At 42.8% G+C, this 20,515-nt stretch overlaps 1 protein-coding gene across 1 annotated transcript in view; it reads right to left on the reverse strand.

Moving 5' to 3' along the window:
- Positions 1-20,515, reverse strand: part of CHCHD3 (coiled-coil-helix-coiled-coil-helix domain containing 3) — a 294,252-nt gene that overhangs the window by 117,254 nt on the left and 156,483 nt on the right. The window contains exon 5 of the mRNA XM_069765357.1: positions 19,094-19,177. Coding sequence (XP_069621458.1) covers positions 19,094-19,177 — 84 coding nt within the window. The remainder of the gene's footprint in view (positions 1-19,093; positions 19,178-20,515) is intronic.

Below are 20,515 nucleotides of genomic sequence, written 5' to 3' on the forward strand. Positions count from 1 at the left end.
TTACAAAAGAACAAAAAAGTTTTATTCTGCTCTGCAACTACTATTACATTGTGTGTCCAGTTCAATATGAACATTTTGTGAAAGGTCCTCTTTAAAGGGAATCTGTCACCACATTTGACCTATCTAAACTATTACTAAGGGCATACAGGTTATAGACTGCTGAAAAAAGTCATACCTGCATGCCTCATATCAGATGCCTTATTGTTGAGAAAACATTTTTTATCACTTTATATAAATGACCTCTTCCAGGCTATGGGGAGGACGCGGCCTGGAAGTTAACTCTGCCTCCAGAGCTTATTTTAAATGAAAGGGAGTTAGGCTACTTTCACACATCAGTTTTTTCCCTTCAGGCATAATAAGTCTATTTTTAAAAAATCGGATCCGTTTTTTTTGCTGGATCCGTTTTGGTTTATCGGGCATACAATTCTGACTTCCTGTTCGAGAGAGAGAGAGAGAGACATAGGGAGACAGAGACTCCAGAATTAAAAATGCAGGAACGGGCATGCTCAGTGCGAAAAAAATGGAATCGGTAGCCGGATCCAGTCAATACATCACACGTTTCATCCGTTTATGGCTACAACCGTCGCTAGCCGTTTTTTCGCCGGACAGAAAAAACGTCCATATGGACGTTTTCTCCGTTCACCAGAAAATAAATTTTGTACGGATTCAGCAAAAAAACGGATGAAACGTGTGGCCATCAGGCACAATCCGGCACTAATACAACTCTATGAGAAAAAATGTATCAGGCGGAAAAAAAAAACAGATTGTGCTTGACGGCAAAAACCTGATGTGTGAAAGTAGCCTTACCAGTGCGATGTGTAATGGCTGCTCTCCTGATCTCAATGCATAGCGGTGTATGATTATACCTTACACAAATGCAGGTTCCCCTCAGCTTCAATCTCACATGCAGACAGGATTGTAATATTGCTGCAATACAGCAGAGCTCAAGAGAGCTACAGAAAAGGTGTTAGCAAGAAAACAAATTTCAGTCCTGTCCTGTTTTCACTTTCATGACAAGGATTTTTTTTTTTTTTCAAATCTAACCAATGTTATTTTATGAGGTTATAACTCTGGAACACGTCAACATTTCCCACTTATTCTGATTGTTTTTTCAGTTTTTTCATTTTTTTCATGACATGTTATACTTCATGTTAGGCCGGACACACAAAGTATAAAAATATGGTCCGTTTTTGATGGCCGAGATACGCAGAAAATTTCCTTAACAGTGATCCGTATTCAATGCGAGGATGCATTTTCTTTTCTCCAAAAATTATCCATGTGTCATCTGTATGGCAAGATTTTTCTCGTCGGCTTGCAAAATGGACATAGAATGGATCCATGGCCTCAAATATTTGTAAATACATATATACAGTCTATATATATATCATAAAGCGCTAGATAGCAGAAAAGCCGGTAATTCAATTGCCGGCTTTTGCTATCTCCTTATCAAACCCGACAGGATAGAAAACATGGTTTACATACAGTAAACAATTCCATATCCCTTATTTTTTTACATATTCCTCGCTAGTAATGTTAGAAGTGTATGTGTGCAAAATTTGGGGGCTCTAGCTGTTAAAATAAAGGGTTAAATCACGTAAAACTGGCGTGGGCTCCCGCGCAATTTTCTCCGCCAGAGTGGTAAAGCCAGTGACTGAGGGCAGATATTAAAAGCCTAGAGAGGGACCATGGTTATTGCCCCCCCTCCCCCCCTGCTAAAAACATCTGCCCCCAGCCACCCCAGAAAAGGCACATCTGGAAAATGCGCCTATTCTGGCACTTAGCCTCTCTTCCCACTCCCCTGTAGTGGTGGGATATGGGGTAATAAGGGGTTAATGTCACTTTGCTATTGTAAGGTGACATTAACCCCTTAGTGACAGAGCCAATTTGATACTTAATGACCGAGCCAATTTTTGCAATTCTGACCACTGTCACTTTATGAGGTTACAACTCTGGAACGCTTCAACGGATCCTGCTGATTCTGAGAATGTTTTTTTGTGACATATTGAACTTCATGTTAGTGGTAACATTTCGTCGATATTACTTGCGATTATTTATGAAAAAAACAGAAATATGGCGAAAATTTTTAAAATTTTCAAACTTTGTATTTTTATGCCCTTAAATCAGAGAGATATGTCACGAAAACTAGTTAATAAATAACATTTCCCACATGTCTACTTTACATCAGCACAATTTTGGAAACAAAATTTTTTTTTGTTAGGGAGTTTTAAGGGTTAAAAGTTGACCAGCAATTTCTCATTTTTACAACACCATTTTTTTTTAGGGACCACATCAGATTTGAAGTCATTTTGAGGGGTCTATATAATAGAAAATTACGAAGTGTGACACCATTCTAAAAACTACAACCCTCAAGGTTCTCAAAACCACATTCAAGAAGTTTATTAACCCTTTACGTGCTTCACAGGAACTGAAACAATGTGGAAGGAAAAAATGGACATTTAACTTTTTTTTGCAAACATCTTAATTCAGAACCATTTTTTTTATTTTCACATGTGTAAAAACAGAAATGTAACCATACATTTTGTTATGCAATTTCTCCTGAATACGCCAATACCCCATATGTGGGGGTAAACCACTTTTTGGACGCACCGCAGAACTTAGGAGTGAAGGAGCGCCATTTGACTTTTTCAATGCAGAATTGGCTGGAATTGAGATCGGACGCCATGTCACGTTTAGAGAGCCCCTGATGTGCCTAAACAGTGGAAACTCCCCACAAGTGACCCCATTTTGGAAACTAGACCCCCCATGGAACTTATCTAGATGTGTGGTGAGAACTTTGAATGCCCAAGTGCTTCACAGAAGTTTATAATGCAGAGTCGTGAAAATAAAAAACATTTTTTTTTCCACAAAAAATATTTTTTTAGCCCCCAAGTTTTTATTTTCACAAGGGTAACAAGAAAAATTGGACCCCAAAAGTTGTTGTCCAATTTGTCCTGAGTATGCTGGTACCCCATATGTGGGGGTAAACCACTGTTTAGGCGCACGGCAGAGCTCGGAAGGAAGGAGCGCCGTTTTGGAATGCAGACTTTGATAGAATGCTCTGCGAGCATTATGTTGCGTTTGCAGAGCCCCTGATGAACCTAACCAGTAGAAACCCTCCCACAAGTGACCCCATTTTGGAAACTAGACCCCCCAAGGAACTTATCTAGATGTGTGGTGAGAACTTTGAATGCCCAAGTGCTTCACAGAAGTTTGGAATGCAGAGTCGTGAAAATAAAAAATATTTTTTTTTTCCACAAAAAAGATATTGTAGCCCCCAAGTTTTTATTTTCACAAGGGTAACAGGAGAAATTGGACTGCAATAGCTGTTGTCCAATTTATCCCGAGTACGCTGATGCACCATATGTGCGGGTAAACCACTGTTTGGGCGCACGGCAGAGCTCGGAAGGGAAGGAGCGCCGTTTTGGAATGCAGACTTTGATAGAATGGTCTGTGGGCATTATGTTGCGATTGCAGAGCCCCTGATGTACCTAAACAGTAGTAACCCCCCACAAGTGACCCCGTTTTGGAAACTAGACCCCCCAAGGTTCTTATATAGATGTGTGGTGAGAACTTTGAATGCCCAAGTGCTTCACAGAAGTTTATAATGCAGAGTCATAAAAAAAAAAAAAAAAAGATTTTGTAGCCCCCAAGTTTTTATTTTCACAAGGGTAACAAGAGAAATTGGACCCCTGAAGTTGTTGTCCAATTTATCCCGAGTACGCTGATGCCCCATATGTGGGGGTAACCCACTGTTTGGGCGCACGGCAGAGCTCAGAAGGGAGGGAGCACCATTTGACTTTTTGAGCGCAAAATTGGCTGTCGTGTTTGGAGACCCCCTGATGTACCTAAACAGTGGAAACCCCCCAATTCTAGCTCCAACCCAACTCCTACACACCCCTAACCCTAATCCCAACCTGATCCATAATCCTAATCACTAACCCTAACAATAATCACAACCCTTACCCCAAAACAACCCTAATGTCAACCCTAACCATAACCCTAATCAAAACCCTAAAACCAACACACCCCTTATCCTAATCTCAACCCTAACCTCAAACCTAACCCAAATCCCAATACACCCCTAATCACAACCCTAACCTTAACCCTAATCCCAAAACTAACCCTAATCCCAAGTGTAACCCTAATGCCAAACCTAACCCTAATACCAACCCTAATCCAAACCCTAACCCTAATCCCAACTCTAACCCTAACTTTAGCCCCAACCCTAGCCCTAACTTTAGCCCCAACCCTAACCCTAGCCCTAAGGCTACTTTCACACTTGCGTCGTTTGGCATCCGTCGCGATCCGTAGTTTTGGACAAGAAACTGATCCTGCAAATGTGCCCGCAGGATGCGTTTTTTGCACATAGACTTGTATTGCCGACGGATCGTGACAGATGGCCACACGTCGCATCCGTCGTGCACTGGATCAGTTGTGTTTTGACGGACCGTCAGCACAAAAAAAGTCCAATGAAACTTTTTTTGTACGTCGCATCCGCCATTTCTGACCGCGCATGTGTGGCCGTAACTCCGCCCCCTCCTCCCCAGGACATAGATTGGGCAGCGGATGCGTTGAAAAACTACATCCGCTGCCCACGTTGTGCACAATTTTCACAACGTGCGTCGGTATGTCGGGCCGACGCATTGCGACGGCCCCTTACCGACGTAAGTGTGAAAGAAGCCTAACCCTAAATTTAGCCCCAACCCTAATCCTAAATTTAGCCCTAACCCTAGCCCTAACCCTACCCCTAACCCTAGCCCTAACCCTACCCCTAACCCTACACCTAGCCCTACCCCTAATTTTAGCCCCAACTGCTGTTCTCCTGCCGGCCAGCAGATGGAGACAGATGGCGGGCGCACTGCGCATGCGCCCGCCATTTTCTTTTCCCCGGCAGCCAAGAGGAGCAGCAGGAGGACCCAGGGACACAGGCGAGTATGCTAGGGTCCCCGAATCCCCCTATTTCTCGGTCCTCTGATGTGCGATCACATCAGAAGACAGAGAATTACACTTTACTTTTTTTTTTTTTTGCGGTCGCCGGTAAACAGTTAATTACCGGCGATCGCAAAACAGGGGTCGGTAAAACCGACCCCGATCATGTTCTTTGGGGTCTCGGCTACCCCCGGCAGCCGAGACCCCAAAGATTCTCCCGGTGCCGGCCGGCGGGCGCACTGCGCATGCGCCTGCCATTTTGAAGATGGCGGCGCCCACCGGGAGCCACGAGGAGCACCGGGGGAGATAGGTGAGTATTGGGGGGCTACCTGGGACCCTTTTTCTCTGTCCTCCGATGTGATCGCACAGGAGAGAGAAATTAAAAAGAGATCGCGTTTTTTTTTTTTTTTTTTTTGTGATCCGCCGGTAAACTGTTAATTACCGGCGATCGCAAATGCGGGGTGGGCAAAAAAAAACCCCGAATCATGTTCTCTGAGGTCTCGGCTACCCCCGGCAGCCGAGACCCCGGAGAAAATCCGACTCTGGGGGGCGCTATTCACTTTTTCCACAGCGCCGTTAATTAACGGCGCTGTGGTTTAAGTACCCTTAGCGGCCGCCGTTAAAAGGCGTATCGGCGGTCGCTAAGGGGTTAAGCCAGGTTAATAATGGAGAGGTGTCAATAAGGCTATGTTCACATTAGCGTTGTGCGCCGCTGCGTCGGCGACGCAACGCACAACGCACGTTAAAACGCACGCAAAAACGCTGCATTTTGCGACGCATGCGTCGTTTTTTGCCGAAATTTGGACGCAAGAAAAATGCAACTTGTTGCGTTTTCTTGGTCCGACGCTTGCGGCAAAAAAGACGCATGCGTCGCACAACGCAACAAACAAAAATGCATGTGTCCCCCATGTTAAATATAGGGGCGCATGACGCATGCGTCGCCGCAGCGTCGCCCGACGAAAACCCGACCCAAACTAGCATAACACTAGTGTGAACGTAGCCTAAGACAGGGGTCCCCAACTCCAGTCCTCAAGGCCCACCAACATGTCATGTTTTCAGGATTTCCTTAGTCTTGCCCAGGTAATAATTGCATCGCCTGTGCAACGCAAAGGAAATCCTGAAAACATGACCTGTTGGTGGGCCTTGAGGACTGGAGTTGGGGACCTCTGGCCTAAGACACCTATCCATTATTAATCCTATGTTTATAAAGGGTTAAAAAAACACACACACATTAGGAAAAAAGTATTTTAATGAAAGACACAGGGTGTTGAAATAGTTTATTAAACGCTCAATCCAATTGAAGACCCTTGTCACCTGAAACAAAGTTATAATAAAAAACAACAATATCCCATACCTCTCCGGCATTATAGTCATGTCCCATGATGTAAATCCATCAGAAGGGGTTAATTAATTTTACAAGCAGAAGCCTGCTAATCCAGCTGTGCTCCTGCCTGTAAAAAGTGGGGAATTAATGGAATTGCAGGGGAACGCAGCTACCTAGACTTGCGGTGATGCGCCCCCTGCTAGTATAAACTCACATGCACTCGAGCGTGGGAATTTTTCTGAATATTTTCTAACGCTCAAGTTCATATGAGGTTATGCCAGCAGGGGGCGCAGCACCGCAAGTCTAGGTAGCTTCGTTCCCCTGCTTTCCATTCATTCCCCACTTTTTACAGGCAGGAGCACAGCTGCATTAGCAGGCTTCTGCTTGTAATTAATTAACACCTTCTGATGGATTTACATCGTGGGACATGACCAACGGCGGAGAGGTATGGGATATTGTTTTTTTATTTTAGCTTTGTTTCAGGTGACAAGGGTCTTCAATTGAATTGAGCGTTTAATAAACTATTACAACACCATATGTCTTTATTTCATTAAAATACTTTAATTAATTTTTATCTGTTCTATTCTAACCTGTCAGTGTGATTTTACTGTACACCGTGCTGAATTGTCGGCTTTTCTATAGAACACCGGTGCGTATTTCTCGCAAGTCACACTGATGGTCCGTGTGTAATCTGTTTTTTTTCTCGCACCCATAGACTTGCATTGGCGATTCTTGGATGAGATACTCTGACAATCGCAGCATGCTGCGATTTCACTCGGATCCTGAATACAGCCGAGAAAACAACGGATAATAGGAGCTGCCCCATAGATTAACATTGGGCCGAGTGCTATGCGATTTTTTATCGCATTGCACTCGGACGTATTACGGTCTAGTGTGACTCCGGCCTTAGTGGTAAACTTTGGTCGATATGATTTGCGCTTATTTATAAAAATTTGACCAAAAAAATTGAAGATTTTTTATCACATGTCTACTTCACATAAGCATAATTTTTTTTTAACCCCTTTACCCCCAAGGGTGGTTTGCACGTTAATGACCGGGCCAATTTTTACAATTCTGACCACTGTCCCTTTATGAGGTTATAACTCTGGAACGCTTCAACGGATCCCAGTGAATCTGACATTGTTTTCTCGTGACATATTGTACTTCATGACAATGGTAAAAATTCTTTGATAGTACCTGCGTTTATTTGTGAAAAAACGGAAATTTGGCAACAATTATGAAAATTTCGCAATTTTCCAACTTTGAATTTTTATGCAATTAAATCAGAGAGATCTGTCACACAAAATACTTAATAAGTAACATTTCCCACATGTCTACTTTACATCAGCACAATTTTGGAACCAAAATTTTTTTTTGTTAGGGAGTTATAAGGGTTAAAAGTTGACCAGCAATTTCTCATTTCTACAACACCATTTTATTTTAGGGACCACATCTCATTTGAAGTCATTTTGAGGGGTCTATATGATAGAAAATACCCAAGTGTGACACCATTCTAAAAACTACACCCCTCAAGGTGCTCAAAACCACATTCAAGAAGTTTATTAACCCTTCTGGTGCTTCACAGGAATTTTTTGAATGTTTAAATAAAAATGAACATTTAACTTTTTTTCACAAAAAATTTAATTCAGCTCCAATTTGTTTTATTTTACCAAGGGTAACAGGAGAAAATGGACCCCAAACATTGTTGTACAATTTATCCTGAGTACGCCAATACCCCACATGTGGGGGTAAACCACTGTTTGGGCGCATGGCACAGCTCGGAAGCGAAGGAGCGCCATTTGACTTTTCAATGCAAAATTGACTGGAATTGAGATGGGATGCCATGTTTCGTTTGGAGAGCCCCTGATGTGCCTAAACATTGAAACCCCCCACAAGTGACACCTTTTTGGAAAGTAGACCCCCTAAGGAACTTATCTAGAGGTGAGGTGAGCTCTTTGACCCACCAAGTGCTTCACAGAAGTTTATAATGTAGAACCGTAAAAATAAAAAATCATATTTTTTCACAAAAATAATCTTTTCGCCCCCAGTTTTGTATTTTCCCGAAGGTAACAGGAGAAATTGGACACCAAAATATGTTGTCCAATTTGTCCTGAGTGCGCTGATACCCCATATGTGGGGGTAAACCACTGTTTGGGCGCATGGGAGGGCTCGGAAGGGAAGGAGTGCCATTTGAATGCCGACTTAGATGGAATGGTCTGCAGGTGTCACATTGCGTTTGCAGAGCCCCTAATGTACCTAAACAGTAGAAACCCCCCACAAGTGACACCATTTTGGAAACTAGACCCCCTAAGGAACTCATCTAGAAGTGTTGTGAGAGCTTTGAACCCCCAAGTGTTTCACTACAGTTTATAACGCAGAGCCGTAAAAATAAAAAATCTTTTTTTTCCAACAAAAATTATTTTTTAGCCCCCAGTTTTGTATTTTCCCAAGGGTAACAGGAGAAATTGGACCCCAACAGTTGTTGTCCTATTTGTCCTGAGTACGCTGATACCCCATATGTTGGGGTAAACCCCTGTTTGGGCACACGGGCAAGCTCGGAAAGGAAGAAGCACGGTTTTACTTTTTCAACGCAGAATTGGCTGGAATTGAGATCGGACGCCATGTCGCTTTTGGAGAGCCCCTGATGTGCCTAAACAGTAGAAATCCCCCAATTATAACTGAAACCCTAATCCAAACACTCCCCTAACCCTAATTCCAACGGTAACCCTAACCACACCTCTAACCCTGACACACCCCTAACCCTAATCCCAACCCTATTCCCAACTGTAAATGTAATCTAAACCCCAACTGTAACTTTAGCCCCAACCCAAACTGTAGCCCTAACCCTAGCCCTAGCCCTAGCCCTAGCCCTAACCCTAACGGGAAAATGGAAATAAATACATTTTTTTAATTTTTCCCTAACTAAGGGGGTGATGAAGGGGGGTTTGATTTACTTTTATAGTGGGTTTTTTAGCGGATTTTTATGATTGGCAGCCGTCACACACTGAAAGACGCTTTTTATTGCAAAAAATATTTTTTTGCGTTACCACATTTTAAGAGCTATAATTTTTCCATATTTTGGTCCACAGAGTCATGTGAGGTCTTGTTTTTTGCGGGACGAGTTGACGTTTTTATTGGTAACATTTTCGGGCACGTGACATTTTTTGATCGCTTTTTATTCCGATTTTTGTGAGACAGAATGACCAAAAACCAGCTATTTATGAATTTCTTTTGGGGGAGGCGTTAATACCGTTCCGCGTTTGGTAAAATTGATAAAGCAGTTTTATTCTTCGGGTCAGTACGATTACAGCGACACCTCATTTATATCATTTTTTTATGTTTTGGCGCTTTTATACGATAAAAACTATTTTATAGAAAAAATAATTATTTTTGCATCGCTTTATTCTCAGGACTATAACTTTTTTATTTTTTTGCTGATGATGCTGTATGGCGGCTCGTTTTTTGCGGGACAAGATGACGCTTTCAGCGGTACCATGGTTATTTATATCTGTCCTTTTGATCGCGTGTTATTCCACTTTTTGTTCGGCGGTATGATAATAAAGCGTCGTTTTTTGACTCGTTTTTTTTTTTTTTTTTACGGTGTTTACTGAAGGGGTTAACTAGTGGGCCAGTTTTATAGGTCGGGCCGTTACGGACGCGGCGATACTAAATATATGTACTTTTATTGTTTTTTTTGTATTTATTTAGATAAAGAAATGTATTTATGGGAATAATATTTTTTTTTTTTTTTCATTATTTAGGAATATTTTTTTTATTTTTTTTTTTACACATTTGGATATTTTTTTTTTTACTTTTTTACTTTGTCCCAGGGGGGGACATCACAGATCGATGATCTGACAGTTTGCACAGCACTCTGTCAGATCTGTTATGAACTGGTGGTTTAGAACCACAATGGACCTGGTGGTTAAGAGCACACAAAATTACCTGATAGTTACTAATAACATAGGACGAGCTCTGAGACGTGGGAACTCTGCTGACCGCAATCCCTAATCCTATCAAACCACACTAGAAGTAGCCATGGAGCGCTCCTGACCAGACCTAGGCGCCTCGGCACAGCCCAAGAAACTAGCTAGCCCTGATGATAGAAAAATAAGCCTACCTTGCCTCAGAGAAATTCCCCAAAGGAAAAGGCAGCCCCCCACATATAATGACTGTGAGTAAAGATGAAAATACAAACACAGAGATGAAATAGATTTTAGCAAAGTGAGGCCCGACTTACTGAATAGACCGAGGATAGGAAAGATAGCTTTGCGGTCAGCACAAAAACCTACAAACAACCACGCAGAGGGCGCAAAAAGACCCTCCGCACCGACTAACGGTACGGAGGTGCTCCCTCTGCGTCCCAGAGCTTCCAGCAAGCAAGACAAACCAATATAGCAAGCTGGACAGAAAAAATAGCAAACAAAAGAAACACAAGCAGAACTTAGCTTATGCAGGGAAGACAGGCCACAAGAACGATCCAGGAGAGAGCAAGACCAATACTGGAACATTGACTGGAGGCAAGGAACAAAGAACTAGGTGGAGTAAAATAGAGCAGCACCTAACGACTTAACCTCGTCACCTGAGGAAGGAAACTCAGAAGCCGCAGCCCCACTCACATCCACCAGAGGAAGCCCATGGACAGAACCAGCCGAAGTACCACTCATGACCACAGGAGGGAGCTTGACCACAGAATTCACAACACAGATCACCGATCTGATAGGAGTGCAGGCTGCTTCACAATGCCTGCTGAGCAGGCTCTGTGAAGCCACCTCCCTCCCTGCAGGACCCGGATCCGCGGCCATCTTGGATCCGGGCCTGGAGCAAGCAGGGAGGGAGGTAAGACCCTCGCAGCAACGTGATCACATCGCGTTGCTGCGGGGGGCTCAGGGAAGCCCGCAGGGAGCCCCCTCCCTGCGGGAAGCTTCCCTGCACCGCATACACATCGCGATCATCTTTGATCGTGGTGTGCCAGGGGTTAATGTGCCGGGGGCGGTCCGTGACCGCTCCTGGCACATAGTGCCGGATGTCAGCTGCGATAGGCAGCTGACACCCGGCCGCGATCGGCGGCGCTCCCCCCCGTGAGCGCCGCCGATCGCGCTGGACGTACTATCCCGTCCGTGGTCATGGGGGCCCACCCCACCTCGACGGGATAGTACGTCCGATGTCAGAAAGGGGTTAAACAATATTTTTTTTGTTAGGAAGTTAGAAGTGTTAACATTATAATCAGCAGTTTCTTATTTTTCCAGCAAAATTTACTTAACTTTTTTTTTTTTTTTTTTAGGGACCACATCCAATTTGAAGTGACTTTGAGAGGCCCATGTGACAGAAAAAAACCAATTGTGACACCATGGAAAACCCCACACCCCTCAAAGTGCACAAAACCACATTCAATAAGTTTATTATCCCTTTAGGTATTTCACCACAATTAAAATAATGTGGAAAGACTAAATGAACATTTTACTTTTTCTCAGAAAAATATTGCTTAAGTGTCAAATTTTGTATTTTCAAAAGAATAACATAAGAATATGGACATTACACTTCTTTGTGCAGTCTCCCCCAAGTACACAGATACCCCATAAGTGGTGTAGAGCTTCTGTTTGGATGTACTTTAGGGCTCTGAAGGGAAAGGGTACCAAGTTAGTCTTGCAGCGCTAAATTGGTTGGAATCATTAGCGGACGCCATGTCGCATTTGCAATGTTCCTGATGTGCCTCAACAGTGGACACCGCCCACAAGTGACCCCATTTTGAAAATTACGCCACTCAAGGAACTTATCTAGAGGTGTAGTATGCACCTTGAACCCACAGGAGATTCACAAAATTTTACAACGTTGAGCCATGAAAATGAAACAATACATTTTTCCCACCAAAATTTGCTGGTTGCTCTAGCCACAAATTTTTCCTTTTCACAAGGCTAACATGAGAAAATGGACCCCAAAATCGGTTGTGCGTTTCCTCTCGAGTACGACAATACCCCATATGTGGTGGGAAAACTACTGTTTGGACACACGACTTGGCTCAGAAGTGAAGGAGCTCCATTTGAAAGGGAACCTGTCACCCCCAAAATCGAAGGTGAGCTAAGATCACCAGCATAAGGGGGCTTATCTACAGCATTCTGTAATGTATCCTGAAAGATTAGAAAAAGAGGTTAGATTATTCTCACCTGGGGGGAGGTCCGGTCCAATGGGCGTCGCGGTCTGGGGCCTCCCATCTTCTTACGATGACGTCCTATTCTTGTCTTCATGCTGCGGCTCCAGCGCAGGCGTACTTTGTCTGCCCTGTTGAGGGAAGAGCAAAGTACTGCAGTGCGCAGGCGTGGGCCTCTCTGACTTTTCCCGGCGCCTGCGCCCTACAGTACTTTGCTCTGCAGACAAAGTACACCAGCGCTGGAGCTGCAGCGTGAATACAAGAAGAGGACGTCATCGTAAGAAGATTGGAGGCCCCGGACCTCGACGCCCATCGGACAGTACCGCCCCCACCCTCCCCCCCCCCCGATGAATATAATCTAACCTCTTTTTCACATCTTTCAGGATACGTCGGGGGCTTATCTATAGCATTACAGAAAGCTATAGATAAGCCCCTGATGCCGGTGGGCTTAGCTCATCTTCGATTTTGTTGGTGACAGGTTTGAATTCTGGAGAGCAATTTTGGCTGGAATAAAATGCAGATGCCAAGTCAAATTTGAAGAGCCCCTAACACGACAAAACAGCAGAAACCAAAAGTGACCCCATTTTGGAAACTACAATTCTTGAGGAATTCCTTTAGGGGTGTAGGGAGGATTTTTTAACCCTCAGGCTATTCACAGAATTGTAGAACATTGGGCTGAGTCATTGGAAAATTGCTATTTTTTTCTACTAAAATGTTTTTGTCCCAAATTTTCAATTTTGAAAAGGGATAATAGGAGAAACTGGACGGTACAATTTGTTACACAATTTCTCCTGAGTGCGTCAATGCCCCATATGTGGTCAAAAACTACTTTTGATGCACAGTACAAAGCTCAGAACGCAAGAAGCGCCATTCTAATTTTCCTGGAATGGTTTGCGAGCCATGTCACATTGGCAGAACCCCTGATGTGCCAGCAGAACCCTCCCTACATAAGTAACTCCATTTTCAAACTACACCTGTCAATGAATTAGTCTAGGGCTGCAGTGATCATATTGACACCACAGGTGGATCACAGAATTGTATACCATTGTGCAGTTAGGAAAAAACAATTGTATTTTTACCACACACAAAAAAAAATTGTTTTAGCACCAGATTTTACTTTTTTACACAGGGAAAATGGGTAAAAATTGAACCAATATTTGTTATACAATTTCTGCTAAATGTGGCCATTCCCCATATGTTGCTGTACAATATTGCTTAGCAAAACAGCGAGACTCAGGAGGGATGGAGTGCTATTCTACTCTCGGACAGCAATTTATCATAGAAAAAAAGTTCTCAGACTCCATATACAGAGCCTCTAAGTACTAGAAGAACAAAATCGCCCCCTCACGTGACCCCATTATGGAAATGACACGTCTCTGGGAATTTATCTACAGGTGTACTGACGATTTTGACTCAATGGGCGTTTTCCTGAAAGAAGCAGCAGTGGATGTTGCAGAGTCAAAATTGCAAATCTGCCACAGTAGTACCCATACATTATGCCTAGCTTGTGCTTCTGAAGACACGCACCCCATAAATTAAGCGGGCCCTGGAGATTAGAAGTGAGGGGGGAATTTGGGATCACAGAATTCGCTGGATTTCTTTTGGGGGGGGGGGGGGGAACCATAGTACCTCTGCAGAGCCATCGTGGGCAGCACGGTGGCTCAGTGGTTAGCACTGCAGCCTTGCAGCGCTGGAGTCCTGGGTTAAAATTCCAACAAGGACAACATTCACAAAGAGTTTGTATGTTCTCCCCGTGTTTAGTGAGTTTCCTTCGGGTACTCCGGTTTCCTCCCACATTCCAAAGATATACTGATAGGGAATTTAGAATGTGAGCCCCATCGGGGACAGTGATGATAATGTGTGGAAAATGTAAAGCGCTGCGGAATAGGTTAGCGCTATATAAAAAATAAGAAAAAGATTGTGCTTCCAGTAACGTGGAAGCCCCGTAATTTTTTTTTTTTATAGATGATGGGCCTGAGTGGAGACTTGTTTTTTTTTTTTAGAACACTTTGGATTACACTAATCCTGCACTCTACACCGAGTACTTACATCTAAATCTCCAAATGACATGACATTTTTTGAGTTTTATTCTACTTTTTGTAAAATGGTATGAAGAAAAAGCATAGTCTTTTGCCATGTTTTTTACGGTGTTCACTAAAGTAGTTTGATAGTTTTATAGAACGTGACAACACTAAGGCCATGTTCACACAATGCGTTTTTTACTGCGGAACCGCCGCGATTTTGCCGCTGCGGGTCCGCAGCTGTTTTCCATGCAGGGTACAGTACACTGTACCCTATGGAAAACAGGAACCACTGTGCACATGATGCGGGAATTAACTAAAAAAGCCGCGCTGAATAGCTGCGGTAAAAAAGAAGTACCATGTCACTTTTTGCGGAACTGCAGCGGTTCTGCACCCATAGACCTCCATTGTGAGGTCAAACCCGCAGTAAAACCCGCAGATGAAAAAAATATCTGCGGGTTTTCTGCGGTTTGTGGTGCAGAACCGCTGCAGTGTGGCTGCCCCCCGTGCCCCAATCCCACCACCCCATGGTCCGATGCCACCCCCCCATGCTTCGAGGCCCCCCCCCCCGTGCCCTCATCTCCCCCCCTTATACTTACCCGGCCTCCCGGTGTCCGTCCGTCCGTCTTCTCCCTGGGCGCCGCCATCTTCCAAAATGGCGGGCGCATGCGCAGTGCGCCCGCCGAATCTGCCGGCCGGCAGATTCGTTCCAAAGTGCATTTTGATCACTGAGATATAATCTATCTCAGTCATCAAAATAAAAAAAATAGTAAATGACCCCCCCCCCCCCCCCCCCCTTGTCACCCCCATAGGTAGGGACAATAAAAAAATAAAGAATTTTTTTTTTCCCCACTAAGGTTAGAATAGGGGTAGGGTTAGGGGTAGGGTTAGGGGTAGGGTTAGGGTATTTTCAGCCGTTTTAACCCTAAAAAACTTCCTAGAAAACTGCATTAAAAAACGCACTAAAAAACGCATCAAAAAACGCATAAAAAAATGCACCAAAAACGCATCAAAAAAGGGACCTGCGTTTTCTGCCAAGAGCTGCGGTTTTTAGTGCAGAAAAAACAGCAGGGAAATCAGGAACGTGTGAACATGGCCTAAATATGTCTATCTTTTCTTTTTTCTATAAAAAAAATGTATAATATTTATTTTTAAATTGTGATTTTTTTTAAAATATTTTTACAATTTAATTTTTTTTTTCTTCAATTCATACCTCTTTGGGACTTTCACTTTAATTAGTCTGATGGCTGGTATAATGCATTGTAACAGATCCTATCTGACGATGATGTATGGGTACATCAAAAACCGCAAAGGGTTTAAAATAATCTCTGGAGGCGGAGTTATCTTCCAGGCAGCATCCTCCCCATAGCCTGGAAGAGGTCATTTAAATATAAGAAAAACATGGATTTCTCTGGAATAAGACATCAGATTACAGATATCAAGGTATGATTTTATTCAGCTTCCTATGACCTACATACCCAAATAGACGACTTAGGAGGGTTGATCCTAATGACAGATAACCAAACCACAGTGTTACCACAGCCTAAAGAGGTTCTCCAATTTTGGCAATACCTATTAAAAGGGCTTCTAGATAATAAACTTATCACAAAGAATCTCCTATTGGGGCCCATAGATCAGTGGGTAAACCCCTCAGTAAGTGATGAATTTACTTTCTGAACCATCACAGGAAAACTTAGGCATTGCCCAGTGCCCATTGAAATCAACATGCTGGATGTGTAATGCAAGCTAGAAATGTTTTAGTAAGAACTCTATACTTTGTCCAAAAGTTAAGGATCCGAAACAGCAGACCACCCTATACTAACTCATAATTCTATTATAGAGTATATAGAAATTAATTTTTGTAATTGGAATTTCCCCTTTAATATTCCTGAAAGTAAGAAAACTCCAAAAGGAACAAAAAAAACACAGAAGCTTTACATTCCAACAGATTCCAAACTTAGGAATGGATTATGTGATACATTAGTAGCAGTCAATAAGAAGGGTGTCAAGGCCACTTATCCCTCACTAAATGTCAGAGAAATCTTCACATCATGAGCAAATTAAAAGGCACTTTCTAATACCTTGCCAACTAGCTGGCAATGTGTTCCTGGTGATTGCATCACTGAGTGTCACAGCTCATCTATATGATTAATTGACTTTTTGATTACTTTGGTTTTTCCAATTAGACGTTTCCTATATTGTGCTAAGAGGAGAAAAAAGCAGAAGCAATAATAATAAAGGGAGATGACAAGAGAACAAATTAGTGTCAGTTCAGCCAGCTCCTTATGAGGAGAAATTATTATACCCGTCCACAGGCAGATGATGGCTGTCACATTTAAAATATCAAGCAGTCTTCAGTGAGGAGATGTCAAACGACCCAGGGAACGGAAAACTAGTAGGATGGGGGAGGGGTGAGCACTGGTCATTAGATCTGGAGTGCCTGTGATAACACATTAAAATCTATGCTAATTAGAGAGGGCTTCGGTGACTACATACTGAATTTAGCAACAGAATGCTATGTATTCTATTAAGTTACCATATACAGAATACTGCCATGTTGTTATAAGTGCATTTTATTTAGCTTAGGTTATGCTCCCGCCAGGCGTTTGATGCTGGGTGTTTTCACTGCACAAAAACAAGATACCTTACAGTTCCAGCAATACTGGCGGGACTCATCGAAATCTCAAGCTCATGTTTTGTTTTTTGTTTTTTGTTTTTTAAGTTGCATAAAACACTGCCAATCTGACAATGCCTGTAGTTTACTTAGCAAAATCCTACTAACCGGTTTGCCTTAAGTTGATTGCTTAGGTTATGGGTTTGCTGAGATTTTGCCAGTAATTGTCTGCCGGATCTCGGCTGTTTAGGCTACTTTCACACTAGCGTTTTTTTAAATCCGTCACAATGCGTCGTTTTGCAGAAAAAACGCATCCTGCAAAAGTGCTTGCAGGATGCGTTTCTTCCCCATACACTTCTATTGACGACGCATTTGCGACGGATTTGCACACTTCGCATCCGTCTTGCGACGAATGCGTCGTGCTTTGGCGGACCGTCGGGAGAAAAAAACCCTACATGTAACGTTTTTTTCTCCAGACGGACCGCTTTTTCCGACCGCGCATGCGCGGCCGGAACTCTGCCCCCACCTCCCCGCACCTTACAATGGGGCAGCGGATGCGCCGGAAAAATGCATTCGCTGCCTCCATTGTGCAATGCAGCAAACGCTAGCATCGGAATCTCTCCCCGACGCATTGCGACGGGGAGATTCCAATGCTAGTGTGAAAGAAGCCTAACTCACTCAGATGGATTAACGTTTCATTGAGTTTTACTCTACCGTACAAATTTCTTGTGAATGTTATTTCTATATACATGTTATTTGTAAATTTTCAAAAATATCAACAAACATTACAGTTTGAAAAAAAGTTAGATTGGTGAAAGTGCACCACCTGGCACCCCCACTGACCATTTGCTCCTGGGGCCGCCAGACTGATGTAGAGAGGAACAGCGCAGCTCCATCAACTGCACAGCGGAAGCAGTGGGGTACTGCAAATCCACCGCGCAGCTTCGCAACTGATCCCGTCATTCATGACCCATACTACAACTAGAGAATCAATATTAAAGTAACTAGACAACCATTTTATAAGGTTAACAGAAGTGGATGAAGCTCAGCTCCACAAGCTGCTGTTGGAGGTACTTGATGAGTGTGCATCATTGCAGTTATCTGCTGGAAATCATGCAAGTTCTGTTTCTGAGATTGCATCAAAGATGTGATCCCAAAGTATGGAGTAATAGGTCATAAATCAGAAAGGAGTTAAACGACCCCTGATCGGCAACATGAAAGCTAAAAGGGGGTCGTTTAATGACCTGTTTAAACTGGCCAGCCACAGTATCCTGCGCACAGAATCATCGCCAGTACAGTTGTGAGTGTGCACATTCACATGTAAAGCGCCATGGAATAAATGGCGCTATAATAATAAATAATAATAATTGAACATCATTGTTCTTGGCAGCACATCACCTGTTTACACAGAACATTGTGCCACAGAGAATGATCATTATTAAGTGGAAAAATCATCGCATCAGACAACCATTCATTTTGCTTGTTTGTTGGGTGAATGCTGGCCTGGTAGTCGGCCATTTAACCCTGCTGTTCTGTTGGTCAAAAATGACCGACTTTGAACTTCAATATTCTTTAAAATATTCAAGATGCGGCTCTGAAACCCGTGGCCGACCGACCCATCCTCATTTAAGTCAATCAACCACAAGTTTCAGAACCGCATCTTGAACACCCCAAAAAATACCAAAGTTCAAAATAGGTCTCCCCAGACCGAACAGAACAGCAGGGTTAAAAGCAGAATTCGTAAGGTTCCCCTTACATCCCACCACAATATTACCACATTGCATCCATTTCATCTTATTAAATTAGGGAACTTTTATTTTATTCCCAATGATAATCATTTAAGTAGATTCCTGCTGTGCTAATTTAATGCTGAGCACATTGGTACTTATACCTTAATCTGACAAACACTAAATCAATACATTTTGTGAAAAGACTACCATTTGCATAATTTCCATGGATAGGATATTAACATTACAACACATTCTAGTCTAACAAGATGAGATTGCATTTTTAGAAAGCTATACAAGATTACCCCCATCCCCCACATCAACACTCACTCTTTCTTCAAGTCTGGCCAGCTGCTCCTTATAATATGCATCCTGCCTTTTCAGTTCTCGTTCTTTTTCTTCCAGCTTCTTAGCCTGGAATGAAGGAAGATTGAACATTTTAGATTTCAATTCTTAAGTACTAAAAAAAAAAAAAAACAACATCTTTCCTGGCAGGATAAAATATTTACTTATAGATTAAATAAAAAAATTTCTAATAAAAAAAATGATGGCACAAACAGTACTGCAAAAGCTTAAAAGATACCTTAGAGCCCCCACCACAGCAAATAAACGCTGGACACACATAGGTTAGCGCGCAGTATTAATATTTTTTTTTAAAGCGTTATCCAGGTATTTTATTAATTTTAGTATGGGGCTAAAAACCAACAGGCAGGTAGTTGCTAATCACAGTCCAGGACCTCTCCTGCCATCTATTCACCTGCTTTCACTAACGTCATGCCCCTGTTGACGGGGCATTTCTGATCATGGTGATGAGAGCTGGCTCCCCACTACCTAACTGCAGGGAGCTGACTGTTAATTAGCATGACGTCTGCGGTGACTACCTTTCAACATATCAGACCATAAGAGGAATAGCGGCTCTGTTGACTAGAGGTGAAATCAAGCAGGGAAATTGGCTGAGAGATATTCCCCATGTAGAAGAGGCAGGTAGTTGCTAACTGCTATTTCTTAGCCCCTTCCAAGAAAATACAAAAAGTCTTGGATAACCCCTTTAAATAGTGTATCCATTACAACTACTGCTTTGGCAACATATTACATTCATTATACAGATGTGAACAAAGCCTTACTGGAAAATATTCACTGTAGAGAAGAAATAAGTTATTCTCTCAGAGAAACAAAAATCTACTTACTTGACCATTTAATTCCTTTTATGGAGGCATAGAAAAAGAGAAAATCCATGTCAAGAAACACAAAATGAGACTTTGCATTTGCATTTTTGTGTGAAAACTAGGTTACTTTTAATCAAATCGGTTTAATGTTTTAACATTAATGTGCACTGGTGTCCTATTGTGAACCTAACAGATGATACATGCAGCCTGATCCACATGCAGCATGTATCGGCCACTGGCTGTACGAAAGCAGTCAGGTATGTTTGATTCTAAAATGCTGCGGCGTTTCAGAGAAAAAAAAATACTTTAAAAGCCTCCAAGGATCAAGCCACACTGGAGACTAAGTCCATGTTCACACTTTGCGGCGTCCCTCTGCGGGTTCTCCCGCAGCGGATTTGATAAATCTGCAGGGCAAAACAACTGCGGTTCTCCCTGCAGATTTATCGCGGTTTGTTCCGTGGTTTCCGCCTATACTATTGATGCTGCATATGCATCAATATGCAGCATTAATAGTAATGTTAAAAATAATAAAAATTGGTTATACTCACCCTCTGATGTCCGGATCTCCTCGACGCTGCACCCGGCG

The sequence above is a fragment of the Ranitomeya imitator genome, chromosome 4 (genome assembly GCF_032444005.1).
Source record: "Ranitomeya imitator isolate aRanImi1 chromosome 4, aRanImi1.pri, whole genome shotgun sequence".
NCBI lineage: Eukaryota > Metazoa > Chordata > Amphibia > Anura > Dendrobatidae > Ranitomeya > Ranitomeya imitator.